General features: G+C 38.4%; 1 protein-coding gene across 1 annotated transcript; it reads left to right on the forward strand.

Moving 5' to 3' along the window:
• The first annotated feature begins 10,355 nt into the window (after nt 1–10,355).
• Nucleotides 10,356–13,640, forward strand: LOC148253383 (uncharacterized). The gene is made up of 5 exons (XM_088223348.1): nt 10,356–10,520; nt 12,396–12,629; nt 12,786–12,905; nt 13,131–13,425; nt 13,540–13,640. The coding sequence occupies exons 1-5, from the start codon at nt 10,356–10,358 to the stop codon at nt 13,638–13,640; spliced, it is 915 nt and encodes a 304-aa protein (XP_088079474.1).
• Nucleotides 13,641–19,140: the final 5,500 nt, after the last annotated feature.

Here is a 19,140-nt window from a genome sequence, read left to right on the forward strand (position 1 = left end):
GCATGCTCAGCTCTTTCTCCTAAGGATGTGGGTTTTGGCATTCCTTAACTTGGGCCAAGGCTTGGTCCTCTCACTCTTAGGTTGGACTTTCTCACAATTCTTCTAGTCCATTAATCTTACTTAGGCCTTAAGCTTTCTGACTTGAATGAACTTGGTCCATCTCTTGGAATAATCCTAATTAGGAAAGCATTCAGGGATGAAATTACTTTCCTATTCTGGGCATTCCTCATTGATGCAAGATTGCATCTTTGGAACTAATTCTGGGGTATCTAGGATCACATCACCTTACCCAAGGCTTGTTTTTGGGCTGATGACTCTTTTTACAAACTCTTCCTCTTTTCATATTATTTTTCCTTGTTTCATCCTTTTCTCTTGCCCTGCAACAAAATATAGAAAATAGCTCAGATTAGGTAGCATATCATCAAGTTTAACAACTCAAAAGTGGGTTATCATGTTGTCGTTTTTAGGCAATATCAAACTCCCCCACACTTATCTTGTGCTTGTCCTCAAGCACCACACAATACAAGTCTCTAACTCTCAATCCTTCACTTTCAACCCATCTATTCCCAATCATTCGATCACAATTCGCTTGTTACATCTCAATCATCAAGTTGTAAAAATAACCATCAACTAGTTTTCTGCAGGATGAGTTTCAGGGAACCACATTAATACATAACCACTTTGACTACTATCCAAACATGGCATGAGAAAAAATTACAAATTTTATCACACAAAAAGTTTCATTGTGAGAAACAACCAATACTAAGTAGAACATCCACCAAACCTATCCAAAAATATTTATGCTCCATCTCACACTTTCGTCTGAAAAATATTTTTGGTAGTGAGTGTGTTTTATGCTCCATCTCACTCATCACATGCTAGCCAATTTGTCCTATTCATCCAAACCTTAATTTTTTTTTCTAAGTCCTAGACATGAACCATAGAATTCTAAACACACAAATTCGGACAAGTTGTAGTAGGGTTCCTTCTAAGTATTAATATTCACTCAAAAATAAGAGAAAATTAAATTTTTTAATAGGCAATCCCAAACAAGTCATGCATAAAAATATACGATCAAATATAACTATTTAAGGTGTAAAAAGATGAAAAATAAGCTGCAATTCCTAGGAGATAGTTATAAGTGCAATTCAATTTTTAAAATATCTCATTTGAATTGTTTAAAAATAATAGAGATAGATGTTAAGATTAGGACCACAAACTATTGTAGGTGAATGTATGATATGGCAAAAGCTAGGCAATGTCAAAATACCTAGAATGATATACCCAAAAAAGAAAACTAACTACTTAAGATGAAGAATGCAAAATGCAGAATGCCTCTCCCCCACAGTTAAATGACACATTGTGCCCAATGTGATAAAAAGAATCAGTAATAAAATTTAAGGAATAATGAAGGGACATATTAATTCCCCTTGTTACTTGACTTAGAGGTGCGACACACTTGGAAGCATCATCTAGTCATGGGGCGAGGGCCGATCTTTAAAGCCTGAGCTATAGATTGGGCTAGCTCCTCAACTTTATGTAGATTGGCAGCCATCTTAAGGCTCAAGGTCTTGATGTGATTCATGCGGGCATCCATATTTTGTAATTTTAGCAGAATCACTTCTAAGGTGAGGGATTTTTGTGAAATAGAGGCTAAATAGAATCTGCATTGGTAACAGGCAAATTAAATCCCATATATGGTCAGGGCATAAGCCCTCAGCAAGACTTGTGCAAACACTCTAGACTGTAAAACCCAGTGGATTTTTTTGTGGCTTCTCCATTGGTGAGCTTTGTCCTTTCATTTGGGGGGTAGTTTCCTCTAAATTATAGCTAAAATACTTTCCTCCACATTTTCCCTTTCATTGCAATTCAATTTTTTCTTATAGTGCACAGCTCATTTAAAAACTTGACATGTCAAGGTACCTATTTTATTGCATTGAGTACAAAAATTTTTACCTTAACCTTGCGAAAAATTTTTAAGATCTCTTTCTCTTCTTTTTTGTTCCTTAATTGTACAAATCTTTGTGGAAATGGTGGAGGGATTTTAAATGGTGCTAGTTGGTTAGAATCTAGGTTTGTTTTGTGTGTCTTGCCATCAACTAGGACTTTTGGTTTTGTGCTATTTTGTAAGCCTTGCCCAAGGCTAAAAATTTCCAGAAATTCCTTACATCTTCTCAAGGTGATAGCACTTACAGTTTGCCTTGGATTGACCTAGGTTTGATACGGTAATTTGTCTTGGGATTCTATCTTACACTCATAGATGTTGTTAATTGTCTCACTTGAGTCTCTAAATTTTGAATGCTTGCTCTTGTCTCTTGTTAAAATTGTTTGGTGTTAGTAATAAGTGATTTAACAATTTCTTCAAAAGACATACCTTGTTTTGGAGGTGCTGGTTGTTGTTGTTGTGGAGGTGGTCTTGGCAAATATTGTTGGAAATTTTGTTGCCTTACTTCATAGCAAAATTAGGATGATCCCTCTATCATGGGTTATAAGTGTTAGAATAAGGGTCAATCTCATTTGCAATTGACTAAAACATCCTCCAATCGCACTAACTTGCTATTAGTCATCATCTTCAAGTGTAGGAAACATGTCTGCAAGATGTCCAGGATGCGCACAAATTCAACAAATCCTTGCTTAATGGTTATTCCTTCCAACCATTTTTCGCACCAAAGTAGTTAGTTGTGAAATTTGAGATTCAGGAGAAGAAATACTTACCTCATTCACTCTTCTCGGGGTGTTTCGTGTGTTACCAAACTACTGCGAAGTAGTGGCCATGATCCCTATAATTCCCTAGCTTCTTAAGGTATTTTGTTCACTATGGCACCACAACTTGCTGCATCTAACATTCTTCTTTCTATAGGCAGCCGTCCTTCCTAGAGATAGTGAATGAGATATTGTTCTGAGATATCATGTTGTGGGAAACTTGCACACAACCGTTTGAATCTTTCCCAATAATCATGTAAGCTCTCAAAATCCCTTTAACAGATTCCACACATTTCTCTTATAATGTCGGCTACTCGAGATGCTGGGAAAAATTGATCTATGGAGGTTTTTACCATTTCTCCAAGTCGTGATTGATTTGGGAGATAGGTAAGACAACAAATTCTTGGCTGCATCATTCAAAGAAAAAGCGAATGGCTTCAATTTTATCTGCTCTTCGGACACTCCATGCAGCTTTATGCTTGAGCACCCGTGTAACACCTTGCAAACCTTCGCGCTTATTTCGTAGTTTTTTTAATATCGTATTTCGTAAATTAAATTTATATTTTTAATTTATTGTTAAAATTTATATTTTATTATTTTTGTCAATATTATTTTATTATTTTTACTTAAAAATTAAATTTTTAGGAGAAAAGATGGAAAAAAGGGCAGAATCTCGGGGGAAAACACTCGCGGGAAAGGACCCACTTGCGTGGGCATCGCGCGCTGCGCGCAAGCGGCCAGCACTAGATGTGTGCACTATGCGCATGTCCCATCTGTGCAGGGTGTGAGGCTGGTCTGTGTGAGCGTCCCATTAGACCCAGATAGGCACAATCTGCGTGCGTCCCATCATGCGCAGACTGACGCAGTGTCGTGCGCTTTGTGTGCGTGTCGTCTATGCAGTAAACCTGCATGGTAAGCCTGCGCGCATGGGCTTGCACACAGTAGGCCTGTGCACTATAGGTCTTGCGTGCGCACAAGCTGGCTCTGCGCGCAGCCAAATGGTGCAGTGTGTTGTTACCTCAGGCAGTGCGCGTCGCCCCCTTAGGCGTCGGGTGCTACCTTAGGCGGTGTGCGCCACCAATTAGGCAGTGTGCCACCATAATTTGGGAGGCGTGCCTCCATTTTTTGTGCTACTGTCACGTGCGTCATTTGTTCATCGATCACATATGTCAGACATCACATCAGTTTTTTCTCATTCACTTTCTCTCTCCTCACTAGATTTTATAACTTGAAGTAAATCTAATGGTTCGTATTTTCTATAATAGGGACCCCTCCCTTCCCATTTTCGTCATCACTTCTATTTCATTCTTTCATCCTCCAAGTGCTTAGAGAGAGAAAGATTAATCTAGAGAGAGAAGAAAAAGAGAAGAAGAATAAAGGTATAGGAAAACTTTGAGGTTTTAGTAAGGAATTTAGTATTTACTTTATAGGAAAACTTTGAGGTTTCAATAAAGAATTTAGTATTTACTTTTAACCATTCTAAGGAGCATTTCTAGAGCCAAAATTATGAAACTTGAAATTGTGATTTGTATTATTATGTTAAATGTCCAAATGAAGTAAATTTTACTTGATAAAGACTGTTATATGATCGTTTTTGTACTTGATGATTTGCATGTAATTTAAATAATATAATTTTTGTGATCAATTACTGAAATGTGAAAAGGAGACTAAGTATGAAATAGTATGAAAAATATGTATCTGTATTAACATACATAATGCATCAAGTGTTTTGTTAGGCTTTTTATCTCAAAGGAGTTTCTGTTTTTCCCCTCCCCTATCTGGTCTGAAAAGGCGTGAGAGGACGGCTCCCTGTGGATTACAGCATGCCCTCTAATGAGAGTGGTGATGCGAATTATCTGTTAGGGGTCACATTTAGTGAAGTACTGCCGCAGCTATAGACTATTTAATAGGACCACTGTGGTTGGTACAGCTGTGGTCATAGATCATGTCATGGTTTGGTAAATAAAAAATGTATTGTTGGCAAATTATTGTTATATATGATTTGGTCATTCCACATAGGTAGTTAGAAATCCGTATCTACCCTCAGTAGATGGAAGTCAGAACAACTTCGCAAAGCATGACACAAAAAGTGAGCATATCATAATTTATTAGATTTTCTCTATTATCAGCATGATCTAATTGATTGTAATGACTATGACATGATGGATATGATATTTTTATAAATAAATAAATTATTTTCATAAATTAAGAAAGAACCTTGACGTGATCCCTGATGGTAAGTGTTGATGACATAATCATTCACTTTTGAAATCTTATGATATTATTTAAGTATTGTTTTCCTTACTGAGTATATGGAACTCACCCATTTCCATGTCGTCCCGCCCAGATGATGAAGATAGTGAGGAACTAATCGCTGACCTACCCCTTGAAATCTATGAGGATCTTATGGATCTACAAACCTTGAGTGCATGACTTGTCCTGCACTTTGATAAGTCCATTCACATGATTAAAGAAGTGGCCCTTTTTGTATTTTGATATTTTGAATTTTGCTACTTCTGACCTCACTTATATATGTGTATTTGGAACTCATATATTTTGGTAAGGGATTTGTAATAATTTGCTCTACCGCATACAATTATCTATTATGCACTCGTAATCTATTTTCATATCTTGCACCCTTATGCCTTAATTAGCATTTGGGATGTCACAACACGACATGAAGTTCTTTTAGGTGCTTGTATGGGTTTTCATTCTCTAAACCTTTAAACTTCAGCAGGAAGTGAATTAGGCTAGATTTCAGCTCGAAAGCTACGTCCAAATCTAGACATATGATGCAGAGGGCTACTCATTGGTAGGCGATGCTCTTAGCTCCCTTAATGTGCATTCTTCGACAAATTACTTGATTTCTACTTTGGTTTCAATGGCTACGTTGCTGTCTGCAAAAATCATGTCCTGTTAACACGTTCTTCTCTTTAGCTGGGTCTGTTTCTTTAAACTTTTTGTGATTTTCTCAATTTTTCGATCATAAAAAAGAGGTTCTTCATGATTGGTCCTAGTCATAAAAAGGAAAAACAATTAGTTAATCTCAATTCCCCGACAACAGTGCCAAAATTTGATAGGTGTTGAATTCACCAAAAACAAATTCCTATTTAACCAATAAAACAAATTTGTAGTACTGGTAAGAAGGGTCGAATCCACAAGAAATTGAAAACCAATTTTCTTCCTTGATTAACGAATAAAAAGTAAACAAGTGGGGGCTTTGTAGAATCCAATACACAATAAAAAATAAAAAATAAGTAGAATAATGTTAAACAAATTATTGGCTGCAAATTAAAAACTAAGCAATTATAAGAAGAATTCCTAGTTGACGAAATAACTAGCTCTAGTAATATAATTGATCATAGATGCAAGGATTCATTTTATCTAAAATATGGCAAATGAATTATAGTTGTCAGAAATGTTTTGACAACTAATCCTTCTTTATTCTTAAACCAACCAAAAAATGTTTATTAGTTGGTTCTTCATTGCTAAGCAGTCCTGGAAAAGTCCATAGAATTTAACTTGTCAATGGCCTTGAGAGCTAGAAAGACCTTATTCAAGTTGCTGGATTCATCCACGTGAACTAGTCAACTAGATTACTTACCTCCTCGGTGCGACACTAATCACTACTAGGTGCCAGAACTACTTAAATGGTTACGAATTTAAGGAGTTCGGCTAGTTGCTTGTGGTTTCTCTCCACGTATGATAGGCCTTATTCAAGTGAATTCAAAACAACAAATATAGATAGGTACAGGATATAAATAAAAACCATATATGAAATAAAACTAAAATTAATTCGATTAGATCTCACAAGTACATTGCTGGAGTTTGCTAGATCTATCAACTAGAAAAAATAACATAGCTAGCCACTCCTGGTGGATTTCAATACAAAAGAGTTTTTTAATGATCAAAGAGAAGAAAAAAGATCAAATCGAAGAAAAAAGAGAGCGTGAAATCTGTTGCTAAAGCTTTGTGCAGCGTTAGAAGAAGAATGATGATTATCCTACTTGGCAACCGCTATTTTATAACCCAAGGAGGCTAGAGTTTTTTTTTATTAGGATCCTTTTCCTTGATTTTTGGCTTATCCCTAACTTTCCAAAATAATCTCTCCTTGATTTTTGGCCCTAGATTTTTGCTAGAATGAGATTTTTTCCAGATTTAAAAAAGCATGCATTTTCATTTAGGTCAACTGTTGTGTGTAACCTTTAGCCTTGCCCAAGGCTAAGTTGTTTTGGATAGGACCTACTACTAACTGCTAAATCCAAGCCTTGCCCAAGGCTTGTCGCTGGCCTAATGACTATTTTCATGAACTCTTCCCCTTTTCATATTATTTTTCCTTGTTTCATCATTATCTCTTGTCCTGTAATAAAATATAGAAAATAGCTCAGATTAGATAGCATACCATCAAGTTTAACAACTCAAAAGTGGGTGGTGATGATATCGTTTTTAGGCACTATCAATTTCGCACACAAGAATATTAGTTAGGGGCATTTCACCCCTTTTTAAGATATTACTTGTACTGTAGCAACAATCACAACTAGAGATATACCTTTTTGCAGCTATTTTATTTGCTCAAAATTGACCACCTACCTCCCTATCATGACAGTGATTCATAATGGAATTGAATTCCTGTTCAAGCACACATCTCCTAATCACTTGATTTGGGTAAAGTTTGTATAGGTAAGGATCATCCCAGATAAAATTCTTGGCTTTAGTAATAAACTTTTTCCTTTGTTGAAAACTAAAATACTTTGGTATCCACCCTCCTGCAATAAAATTAGCTATATCAGCATACAATTGTAACTTACAAGAGATGGAAAACACAACATATAACTTCTCATCAAGAAAAAGTTCAGAAATCTCCTATTTTGTAAGTAAAACATTCTCTAGTCTCAATAAATGGTCCTCATCATTGTGCTAAAATGATTTAAAAACTCTATTTATTCAGGCCTTTGGCCACCCTAAATTTAAATTAATATACGCCATTCTTGAGATATGTGATTTTAATCTATTTTTATTTTTATTTATTTTATTAATTTTACTATTATTTTTATTTTTATTTCTTTTACATTATTTTGTTTTATTTCAAAGCAAAAATTAGAAAAAAAATTAAAAAAAGGCAAAACGGGAGAAAACCGACTTGCATGCAAAAATCCCGTAAGAAACTAAGTTTGCCCGTGTGGGTGCTAGGCACTGTGTGTGCACGGATGAACACAAAGTGGCTGCAAGGTGTGCTCACAATACTCAAGTCCTATCCGTACGCACGCACGCACGCACAGCACGTGCGCACAACATGCACCTCCCCTCCGCATGCACGCATGGCGCAAGGTCAGGACCTGCACATGCATCCTATCATGCATAGGCGGGCCGTCAACACGTCACTTTGCGCACAGACTGGCACCGCACATTGTGCACGCGCTGTCCGTGCTGCAGGCCTACGCGAACAGATCCTATGCGCCTACGGCCTGCGCAGTAGGCCTGCGTGTGCGGCGCCCAGTACACCTAGGCCCAGTGAGCGCGGTAGCAGGCTTGTGTGCCTACAAGCTAGTCTACAGTGTGCCGACCAGGCTCTGTCATCTCGAGCAGAGCTCTGCCGCTGCCTTAAGCAACGCGCAGCCACCACCAAAGGAGGAAATTTTCCTCCCTAATTTTTCATGCCAATAAACTTTTCCTTCTCTCTCTTCACCATATTTCGCCATTTGGCATGAATCCAACTTTTTTAAAATTCTATAAATTTCCCTTCCTCTTCCCTTCCTCTCCATACTTCCAGTTCTTCAAATTTTTAAAGATTTAGAGAGAGAGAGAGAGAGAGATAATAAAATAGTTAGAGAAGAAGAAAAAGAAAGGAAAATGATGAAGGAGAAAACATCGAGATTTCGGTAAGGAATCTAGTATTATTTTCAACATCCTAAGGAATATTTTTAGATAAACAAATTTAATATGATAGTTGTTTTGTCTGTTTTGCATGCCTCTGTATTCAAATGAGTCGAATTGTCTGATTTTCAAGCATGCTGTGTGAATTACTGACACTTGGTGAATTTGCATGTGATAAATGTAATATGTAGCCGTGATAATAAAAAGATAAAATAAAAAAAAAGAAAAAGAGAAAAGTGGAATGAAGGCTGTATGGTTCGAAGTGTATTTGTATTGGCATGCATATTGCATCAAGTATCTCGTTAGACTTTTTATCTCTGAGGGGTATCTGTTTCCCTTGCCCTTCGGGGTATCTATTTCTCCCCTCCCCTATCTGGTCTAGAAAGACGTAAGAGGACCACTCCTAGTGGATTATGACGTGCCCTCTAACGAGAGTGGTATCATACTATTTTTAGGGGTCACTCGTGGCTAAGTAATGTCGTGACTATAGATTATCTATTATGACCATTATGGTTGGTAAAGTCGTGGTCATAGATCGTACAATGGTTTGGCCAGCCGAAAGTGGGCCTGAGCAAATTGCCATATCTGTATCTGATATGCTCATTCCACTTGGGCAGTTAGAAATCTGTATCTGTATCTGCCCTCAGAGATGGAAGTTTGTAACGACTTCGCGAAGCATAACACAAAAAATCTAAGCATTTCATAATTTATTTGATTTTCTCTATTATTTGGCATGATATATGTATATTTGATTTTCTGTGCTAACATACTATTTTGATATTAAAATAAATATTTTTTCTAATGATGAGTTAGGTAAACGAGGGAGCTAAACGGTAAGATAAAATAATAAACTTTTGAAATCTTACGATGTTAATTTAATACTATTTTTCTTACTGAGCATATGGAACTCACTCTTTTAATTCCCCCCCAGATGAGGAAGAAACTGAGGAACTATAGACAAACCTACCCTTGGAAGTCTATGAAGATCCCATGGATCCACAAATCTGAGTACATGTCTATTCCCGCACTCTGATAAATTTCAGTAGCATAGTGAAAGAAGTGACCCTTATATTTTATATTTTGTAGCTACTTCTGACCTCAGTGATGTATGTATTTTGAACTATATATATGTATCTATAAGGGATTTGTTAAGGTCTTGATTCCACTGCATAAATATTACCATGCACTCGTTATTCTGAACCTGTATCTTGCACCCAATTGCCTTAACTGGCACCTGGGATGTCACAGGTGGTATCAGAGCACAATATCACAAAACAAATCCCTTACACTGAGGTCTAGGATAGATAAACCATTTAGAGTACTTAGGAAAGGAAAATGTCTTCCTTTCAAAGATTAAACCTCCAACTTTTGTATTCCTTTTTTTTATAGGAATGACGCGAGGAAGGCCATCTGTAGAGCGTATTGAATGACCAAACGCCCCTGATCATCTGACCGGGGCTAAATTTATAGAACTTTTCTAAGCCCTTCAAGGATTAACTACAGTTGCAGGACAAAACAAGGCCAACCCTTATCCACCCCCTACCCCTGAATTCTAAAACCCAGATCTGTCTATCTCCCATAATATAGCAGAGTTTAGGAAACTTAACCCCCCACACTTTGGAGGTGGCCCTGATCCTTTAGTAGTCGAAGCTTAGATCCTATAAATAGAAAAGCTCTTCTTTATACTAGACCTAATTGAAGAAAAAAAGGTCCTTCTTATAGTCTCTATATTAAATGGTGAAGCCAAACATTGGTAGCAAGTTTCTCAAGGGCCTTTGATGGTCACCCTCGAAAGTCAGAAAGTTAGGAAGTTTCTCAAGGGCCTTCATGTCGACATTTATGACCGAGTCGCTATGCTAAGACCCAGCTCGTATACAGAGGTGCTTGAACATGCCAAGTTGTCCAAAGATCTTATCTCGGCTAAGCACCAACGCTTTGCTCAAGTTTGAGCCCAACAACTGCCCTAATACTTAGAAAGAGATTGCCTGACCCAGTAAGTAACCACCCAAACAAATAAACCAGAATTGCCCTTCCTCCTACTTTTCCCCCACATACAGTCCCACTTGTCTGAACTAACCCACCTTGTCAACATTGTGGTTGCTCGCATAGTGACCTACCTTGTCGATGTATCAATCACGCCTATTATTGGTGCGAAAGCACCCAACACCTTATAAAAGACTGCCCTCAGTGACCGAAGGATATAGCCAGACCCACAGCACAAGGTTGAGTGTACGATTTAGACAAAACTTAAGTCCTTCCTGCTCATGTTCTCATCTAGGGTATGCTTTCTATTCATAATAATCCTACCAAGGCTTTAATCAATACTAGTGCAACTCACTCTTTTATTTTCTGTACACTTACCTGTAACCTAGAATTGAAACCAGAAGCTTTAGGAAAAGGCTAGTAGTGGAAACTCCCTCTAAGGGACTACTCAAGACTCATTGCGTATATAAAGACTGTAAGATAAAGATTTCAGGGATAGAAGTATGTATAAACTTGATATTATTAGATTTTGTAGGATTTTATATAATATTAGGAATGGATTGGCTGGAAAAGTATAGAGCTATAATAGATTGTGAAAATAAAATTGTAACTTTACGATCCTCGAAATAAAAGTTGTTATCATTTTCCTAACAATTGAACAGGAATATGGATGTTGATCCTGTTGTGTGTACTATACCTATTGTTTGCAATTTTCCTGATGTCTTCCCCATTGAACTCCTTAGTCTACCTCTCCCACGCGAGGTAGAGTTCCTGATTGAATTATTGCCTGAAAATCAACCAATCTCGTAGCCTACGTATCACATGAGTTGCACTGAACTAACCTAACTGGAACATCAACTTTCTAATCTTATTACCCAAAAATTCATTCACCCTAGCTATTCTCCTTGGGGCGCTCTGGTGTTATTCGTAAAGAAAAAAGATGGTACCCTCTGACTCTGTGTCGACTATAGGGAACTTAACCGAGTGACTGTCAAAAGTAAGTACCCTTTACCTCGGATCGATGATCTATTCGATCAAATTGTAAAAGGTCACAGTCTTCTCTAAAATTGATCTCAGAACCAAGTACCACCAGTTGAGAGTGAAGGAAAAAGATATTCTAAAAACTACCTTTCGGTGTAGATACGAATTATACAAGTTCAGGATGATGCCGTTCGGAATGATAAATGCCCCAGCAACTTTCATGGACCTAATGAACTGAGTTTTTTAGCATGCACTAGATCAATATATTATCGTCTTTATTCATAATATTCTGGTGTATTCCAAAAGCCATGGGGAACATATTGTACATTTGGCTGAAGTGTGAGTTTTTCAGCACGCACTAGATCAATACATTATCGTCTTTATTGATGATATTCTGGTGTATTCCAAAAGCCATGGGGAACATATTGTACATTTGGCTGAAGTGCTAGAGACCCTCCGCCAAAATCAACTGTATGCGAAACTAAGTAAATGTTCCTTTTGGTTGGATCGAGTTTCTTTTCTTGATCATGTAATATCAAGTGAAGGAATTTCTATAGACCCGTCTAAAGTGGAATTTGTGATAGTTGGAGTCCACCCACCAATGTGGTTAAGGTATGTAGTTTCCTTGGCTTGGCAGGATACTACCGACAATTCATTGACATATTCACCAGGATTGCTATAAATTATACAAGTAGTGAAAGTTTATGGAGCTGAAACACCGTCTCACTTCTGCCCTTGTGTTAATTCTCTCGGGCAATGAGGGGAGATTCCAAGTTTACTGTGATGCATCTCATATCAGTTTGGGGTATGTCCTGATGCAGCATGGCAGAGTAGTCACCTTTTGATCCTGATAGCTTAATGTCCATGAGCAAAACTACCCTACCCACGACTTGGAGCTGGCAGCCATTATCTTTACCCTGAAGTTATGGCAGCATTCCCTATATGGCCAGACTTTCCAAATCTACACTGACCATAAGAGTCTCAAATATATCTTTTTGCAACGAGAGTTAAACATGAGACAAAGACGTTGGATGGATCTTTTGAAGGATTATGATTGTCAGATCATTTATCACCTCGGGAAAGGGAATGTAGTCGCCGATGCCCTAAGTCGATGAGAGCCTGCTATGCTAGCCCAAACCATGGTCTCAAGTTGAAAGATGATGGACAATGTGCAATCACTCAGCACCTACCTCACCCAGATATGAGCCCTACTGAATCTTTTTATAAAAATTTGAGAAGCACAGGATACAGATCCAAAACTCATTAAGAGCCTGGGTAAGTTCACTTCGGATGAATCTCCTGATTTCAGGATCTCTGATGATAGATTGTTCAAATTCTGGAACCGAATATGGGTCCTCAATGCAGTATGCACAAATGTATTTTAGACCACCCATGCTTCTAAGTTATTCATCCATCCTGAGAGTACCAAGATGTACCAGAACTTGAATCAACAACATTGGTGGCCAGGAATGAAGAAGGATATAGTTTACTATTTCTCCCGATGCCTTACTTGTCAATGGATAAAGGCAAAACATCATAGACCCAGTGGATTGCTACAGGGTCTTTTGATTCCTAAATGAAAATGGGAGCATGTGACTACGGATTTTATCACCGAATTGTCCAGGACCTATTCTGATCGAAATGCCATTTTGGTCATTGTGGATAGACTGACCAAGACTGCCCATTTCCTACCTATTCGAACCATGGACTCCACGAGTAAGTTAGCCCACCTGTATGTGGATGAGATTGTTCGATTCTATGGAGTTTCCTCATTTATTGTATCCGAGCGCAACCGCCAATTCACCTCTCACTTTTGGGATAACTTCCAAGAAGCCTTAGGGTCTGGGTTGTACTTCAGCACCGCTTATCATCCCCAGGTGGATGGTCAGTCTAAGCATACGATCAAGACATTGGGAGACATGTTACATGCTTACATTTTGACTTTGGTGAAAACTATTATGAGTATCTTCCTCTTTGTGAATTTGCTTATAATAACAGTTACCATTCCAGCATCGGAATTGCCCCATATGAAGCTTTATATGGAAGGCCTTGTCGTTCCCTTACTTACTCGAGTGAAGTCGAGAACCAACGGCACTTAGGACCAAACCTCATTTAGGAAACCATTGAGAAAGTTGTAATCATCTGTAAGAATTTGGCAACTACACAGAGTCACTACAAGAGCTACGCTGATAATCATAGGTGACCCTTGGAGTTTTTCGTAGGAGATCAAGTTTTCCTAAAAGTCTATCCCTACAAAGGTGAGATGTAGTTTCAAAAGAGAGGAAATTTAAGCCCTTGATATGTGGGACCTTTTCTTATCATCAAGCGCATTAGACCTGTGGCTTACCGCCTCACCCTATCTCAGGAATTCGTAGGTTTACATGGTATCTTTTATGTCTCGATGCTCAAGAAGTACCACCCTGATCCTTCTCATGTTATTTCTCATGATGAGGAACACTACAAGCCGATATGTCCTATGAGGAGGTTCTTGTAAAAATTCTCGGGTGGACTGATAAGGTCTTAGTAGTAAAATGATTCCTATAATGAAGGTACAATGGCAGCACCACGCCCTAGAAGAAGCAACGTGGGAGTTAGAGGATGAAATAAGGAAGAAGTATCCGGACTTATTTGAGACAAATTTAGGGACCAAATTTTTTTAGGTGGGAGGGATGTAACACCCCGCCCATCACTGTGCTAAAATAATTTAGAAACTTTATTTATTCGGGCCTTTGGCCGCCTTAAATTTAAAGTAGTTTACACTATTCTCGAGATCTGTGATTTTAATCTATTTTTATTTTTAATTTTATTTTAATTTATTTCAAAAGAAAAAATTAGAAAAAAATCAAAAAATGGCGAAACAGGAGAAAACAAGTTCGCAGCGAAAAATCCTGTGGAAACCAGGTTTACCAACAAGAGTGTTGGGCACTGTACACGTGCACATGCCCGCATAGTGGCCGCGAGCAATGCGCACAGTGGCCGTGGGTGTGCGCACAGCGCACGTAGTGGCTGTGGGGCATGCGCATAACACACACAGTGGCCGTGGGCAGTGCGAATAGCGTGCAAGCCCCATTCGTATGCCAGAATGCATGGGACATGCACACAACGCGCACATCTCCTTCGAACGCACACACGCACGGGACATGCACACAGTGCGGATGCACACATGGGACGTGCACATAGCGCGTACGTCCCCTCCGCACGCACGCGCACATATGATGTGCCCACATCGCTCATGTCCTCTCCGCACACACGCACGCATGGCACATTCGCACTGCGCGCACATCCCCTTCGCGCGTATGGTGTGAACCTGCATCCAGTTGTGCGCAGGCAGGTCGTTCGAGTGTCACTACGCATAAGGACTGGCGCCGCACACTCTGCGTGTGCCATTCGCACGGTAGGCCTGCGCAGAAAGACCCTGCGCACTCGGGGCTTGCGCACAAAAGGGCTGTACGCATGGCGCTCAGTACGCACAAGCCCTACGTGCGCACAAGCTAGCCCTTGCGCGCGCGATAGTAGGCCTGTGCACCGGTAGGCTAGCTTATAGCGCGCTAGCCGGGCTCTACTGCCTCGAGCACTCTGCCACTGCCTTGGGTGCCCCGCCGCCACCACCGGTGGAGAAAATTTTCCTCCCTTATTTTTCTTGCAAAGAATCTTTTTCTTCTCTCTCTTCATCAGATTTTGCCACTTGGCACGGATCCAACGGTTCTGAAATTTTATAAATTGTCTTTCCCCTTCTCTTCGTCTCCACACTTTCATGTTTTCCATTTTTCAAAGATTTAGAGAGAGAGAGATAGTAAAATAATGAGAGAAAAAAAAGGAAAACGGTTAAGGAAAAAATATAGAGGTTTCGGTAAAGAATCTAGTATTACTTTCGACATCCTAAGGAGTATTTTTAGATAAGTAAATTTAATATGATAGTTATTTTGTCTATTTTACATGTCGTTGTATTCAAATGAGTCGAATTGTCTGATTTTCAAGCATGCTGTGTGAATTACTAACACTTGGTGAATTTATATGTGATAAATGTAATATGTAGCCGTGATAATAAAAAGATAAAATAAACAGAAAAGAAAAAGAGAAAAGTGGAATGAAACCTATATGGTCCGAAGTGTATCTGTATTGTCATGCATATTGCATCAAGTTTCTCGTTAGGCTTTTTATCTCTGAAGGATATCTGTTCCCCTTGCCCTTCAGGATATCTGGTTCCACCCTCCCTTATCAGGTTTGGAAAGATGTAAGAGGACCGCTGCTAGTGGTGAAGGCGTGCCCTCTGATGAAAGTGGTATAGTACTATCTGTAGGGGTCACTTGTGGCTAAGTAATATCGTAACTATAGATTATCAGTTAGCACCACCATAGTTGGTACAGCCGTGGTCATAGATCGTACCATGGTTTGGCTAGCCGGAAGTAGGCCTGAGCAAATTGCCGTATTTATATCTAATCTTGTCATTCCACTTAGGCAGTTGGAAATATGTATCTATATCTACTCTCAGAGATGGAAGTTTGTAATGACTTCGCAAAGCATGACACAAAAATCTGAGCATGTTATGATTTATTTAATTTTCTCTATTATTTGGCATGATATATGTATATTTGATTTTCTGTGTTAATTTACTATTTATATATTCAAAAATAAATATTTTTTCTAATAATGAGTTAGGTAAACGAGGAAGCTAAATGGTAAGATAAAATAATAAACTTTTGAAATCTTACGATGTTAATTTAATACTATTTTCGTTACTGAGCATATGGAACTCACTCTCTCCATTGCCCCCAGATGAGAAAGAAAATGAGTAACCACAAGTAAACCTACCATTGGAAGTCTATGAGGATCTCGTGGATCCACAAATTTGAGTGCATGTGTTTTCCTGCACTCTGATGAATTTCAGTAGCATAGTGAAAGAAGTGGCCCTTATGTTTTGTATTTTATAGCCACTTCTGGCCTCAGTGATGTATGTATTTGGAACTATATATATGTATCTGTAAGGGATGTGTTAAGGTCTTTATTTTACTACATAAATTTTATCATGCACTCATTATTCTGAATCTGTATCTGGCACCCAATTGTCTTAACTGGCACCTGGGATGTCACATCCTCCGTTCCTTTCTTATCTCTAATCTCCACATCAAACTGTTGTAGTAGCAAAACCCAATGAATCAATGTTGGTTTAGAATCTTTTATAGAAAAAGATGCCTCAAAGCTGCATAGTCAGTGAAAACATTTATTTTTAAACATATTAAATATGATCTAAATTTCTTAAATGCGAAAACAATTGCTAGGAGCTCTTTTTTCAGTTGTACTATCATTGAGTTGTGGGCTTTTGAGAGTATAACTAACATAATAAATGGTTCTAAAAACTTTTTCTCTCATTAGCCCATGGATAGCTCCTACTACATAGTCACTAGCATCACATATAAGCTCGAAAGGCTTACTCTAATCTGGTGCCACAATCACAAGGGCTGTCACTAGCTTCGCCTTTAATATGTTAAAGGCCTACAAACAATCATTATTAAAGTTAAATTTAGCATTATTCATAAGTAAATCACTTAATGGTTTGGTTATTTTAGAAAAATTCTTAATAAATCTTCTATAAAAACCCGCATGGCCCAAGAAAGTCTGAATAACTCGGACATCTGTTGGTGGTGGCAACTTTACTATCACCTCCACTTTTGTTTTATCTACCTCAATTCCTCTTTCAGAAATTTTATATCCAAGACTATTCCTTCTGTCACCATGAAGTGGTATTTCTCCCAATTCAGCACCAAGTTTGTCTCCTCACATGTCTGCAAAACTAACTCTAAATTATGTAAACAAGAGTCAAATGTTAGTCCATAGAGAGTTAAATCATCCATAAAAATCTCCATAAATTATTGAATCATGTCATTAAAAATAAACATCATACACCGTTGAAACATAGTTTGTACATTGCACAATCCAAAAGGCATACGCCTATAAGCAAAAGTACTATAAGGACAAGTAAAGGTTGTTTTCTCTTGATCTTCTGGGGCAATAAGAATATTGAAAATATCCAGAATAATCATCTAAAAAGCAATAAAACATGTTACCTACTAGCCTTTCTAGTATTTGATCCATAAATGGTAAAGGAAAGTTGTCGTTTCTAGTAGCTGAATTTAATTTTCAATAATCTATAGAGACTCGCCACCTTGTTACTATCCTAATAAGGATTAATTGATTATTCTCATTCTTAACTATAGTCATACCTCCCTTCTTAGGAACTATTTGAACAGGACTAACCCAAAAATTATTAGATATAAGATAGAAAATACTTGCATGAAGTAACTGTAACACCCCGTTGACCATCGTGCTAAAGTTGTATCTAGAAACTCCGATTTATTTGGGCCATAAGACCAGTTAAACTTATTTAAATTTATCTCGTAATTTTATATCGTATTTCATGAATTAAATTCATGATTTTAATTTTATTCTAATTTTCTTATTTTATTTTATTTTTATTTTATTTTTTTTATATTTTTATTAAAATAATTTTCAGGAGAAAAATGGGAAAAAGGTGCGAAAACCCACTGGAAAACACTCGCAAGAAAGACCCACCCGCGCGGGCATCGCATGCTATGTGCACGAGTGCACGCGCGGGGTAAACGCAGGATGTGCGCACTGTGGGCACGTCTGGTCTGCACAGGGTGCGAGGCCGGTCTGCGCATGCGCATCCCATTGTGTGTAGATAGGCCAGTCTGTGCATGTCACATCGCACACAGACCAAGGTTGAAACGGTGATCAACTAGAACCTGTCCACCAATGTAGCTAAAGTACGTAGTTTGTTTGGCTTGGCAGGTTACTACTGAGGATTCATCGATGGATTTTCTATGATTACGGCTCTGTTGACTCGTCTCACTCAGAAGGGCATACTTTTTGTCTAGGATTATAAATGTAGTGAAAGCTTTATGGAATTAAAGTACCATCTTACCTCTGCTCTGGTGTTGATCTTCTCCGACAACATTGGAAGATTTTAGGTCTACTGTAATGCATCTTATATTAGTTTGGGATTCGTTATGATGCAGCATATTAGAGTGGTCACTTATGGATCTAGACAGTTGAAGCCCCATGAGCGAAATTACCCTACTCAGGATCTGGAGTTAGCAGCCATTATCTTTGCCTTGAAGATATGGTGGCATTACCTATTTCGTCAGACCTTTGAAATTTACACTAACCATAAGATTTTAAAGTACATCTTCTTGCAGAGGGAGTTAAATATGGGACAGAGACGTTGGATGGACCTCTTGAAGAACTACAACTGCAAGATCATCTACCATCCTCGTAAAGGGAATGTAGTCCCTGATGCACTGAGCCGGAAGGAGTCCACTGTGTTAGCCCAAATTGTGGCCTCCAGTTGGAAGTTAGTAGGCATTATGCTGGCATTCTGCCTTAACTACTATGTCAATGGTGCCTATCTCACTCATATATGAGCTTTACCTAATCTTTTCATGAAGATTTGGGACGCTCATTCCACAGACCAAAAAATCACCAAAAGTTAGAGTTAGTTCACTTCTGACGAGTTTCCTAATTTCAGGCTCTCAGATGATCGATTGTGTAGATTTAGGACAAAATTTGGGTCCCCATCAC

Source organism: Carica papaya, chromosome 6 (assembly GCF_054855325.1).
Source record: "Carica papaya isolate Zhongbai chromosome 6, ASM5485532v1, whole genome shotgun sequence".
Taxonomy (NCBI): Eukaryota; Viridiplantae; Streptophyta; class Magnoliopsida; order Brassicales; family Caricaceae; genus Carica; species Carica papaya.

What these genes read in the sequence shown, in the direction of transcription:
- LOC148253383 (XM_088223348.1), top strand. Translation starts at nt 10,356, where the DNA reads ATGGTCACCCTCGAAAGTCAGAAAGTTAGGAAGTTTCTCAAGGGCCTT. An exon ending in GAATATGGGTCCTCAATGCA is followed by an intron (nt 12,906 to 13,130) that starts GTATGCACAAAT and finishes TGAAAATGGGAG; the next exon opens with CATGTGACTACGGATTTTAT. An exon ending in TTATCATCCCCAGGTGGATG is followed by an intron (nt 13,426 to 13,539) that starts GTCAGTCTAAGC and finishes TTATAATAACAG; the next exon opens with TTACCATTCCAGCATCGGAA.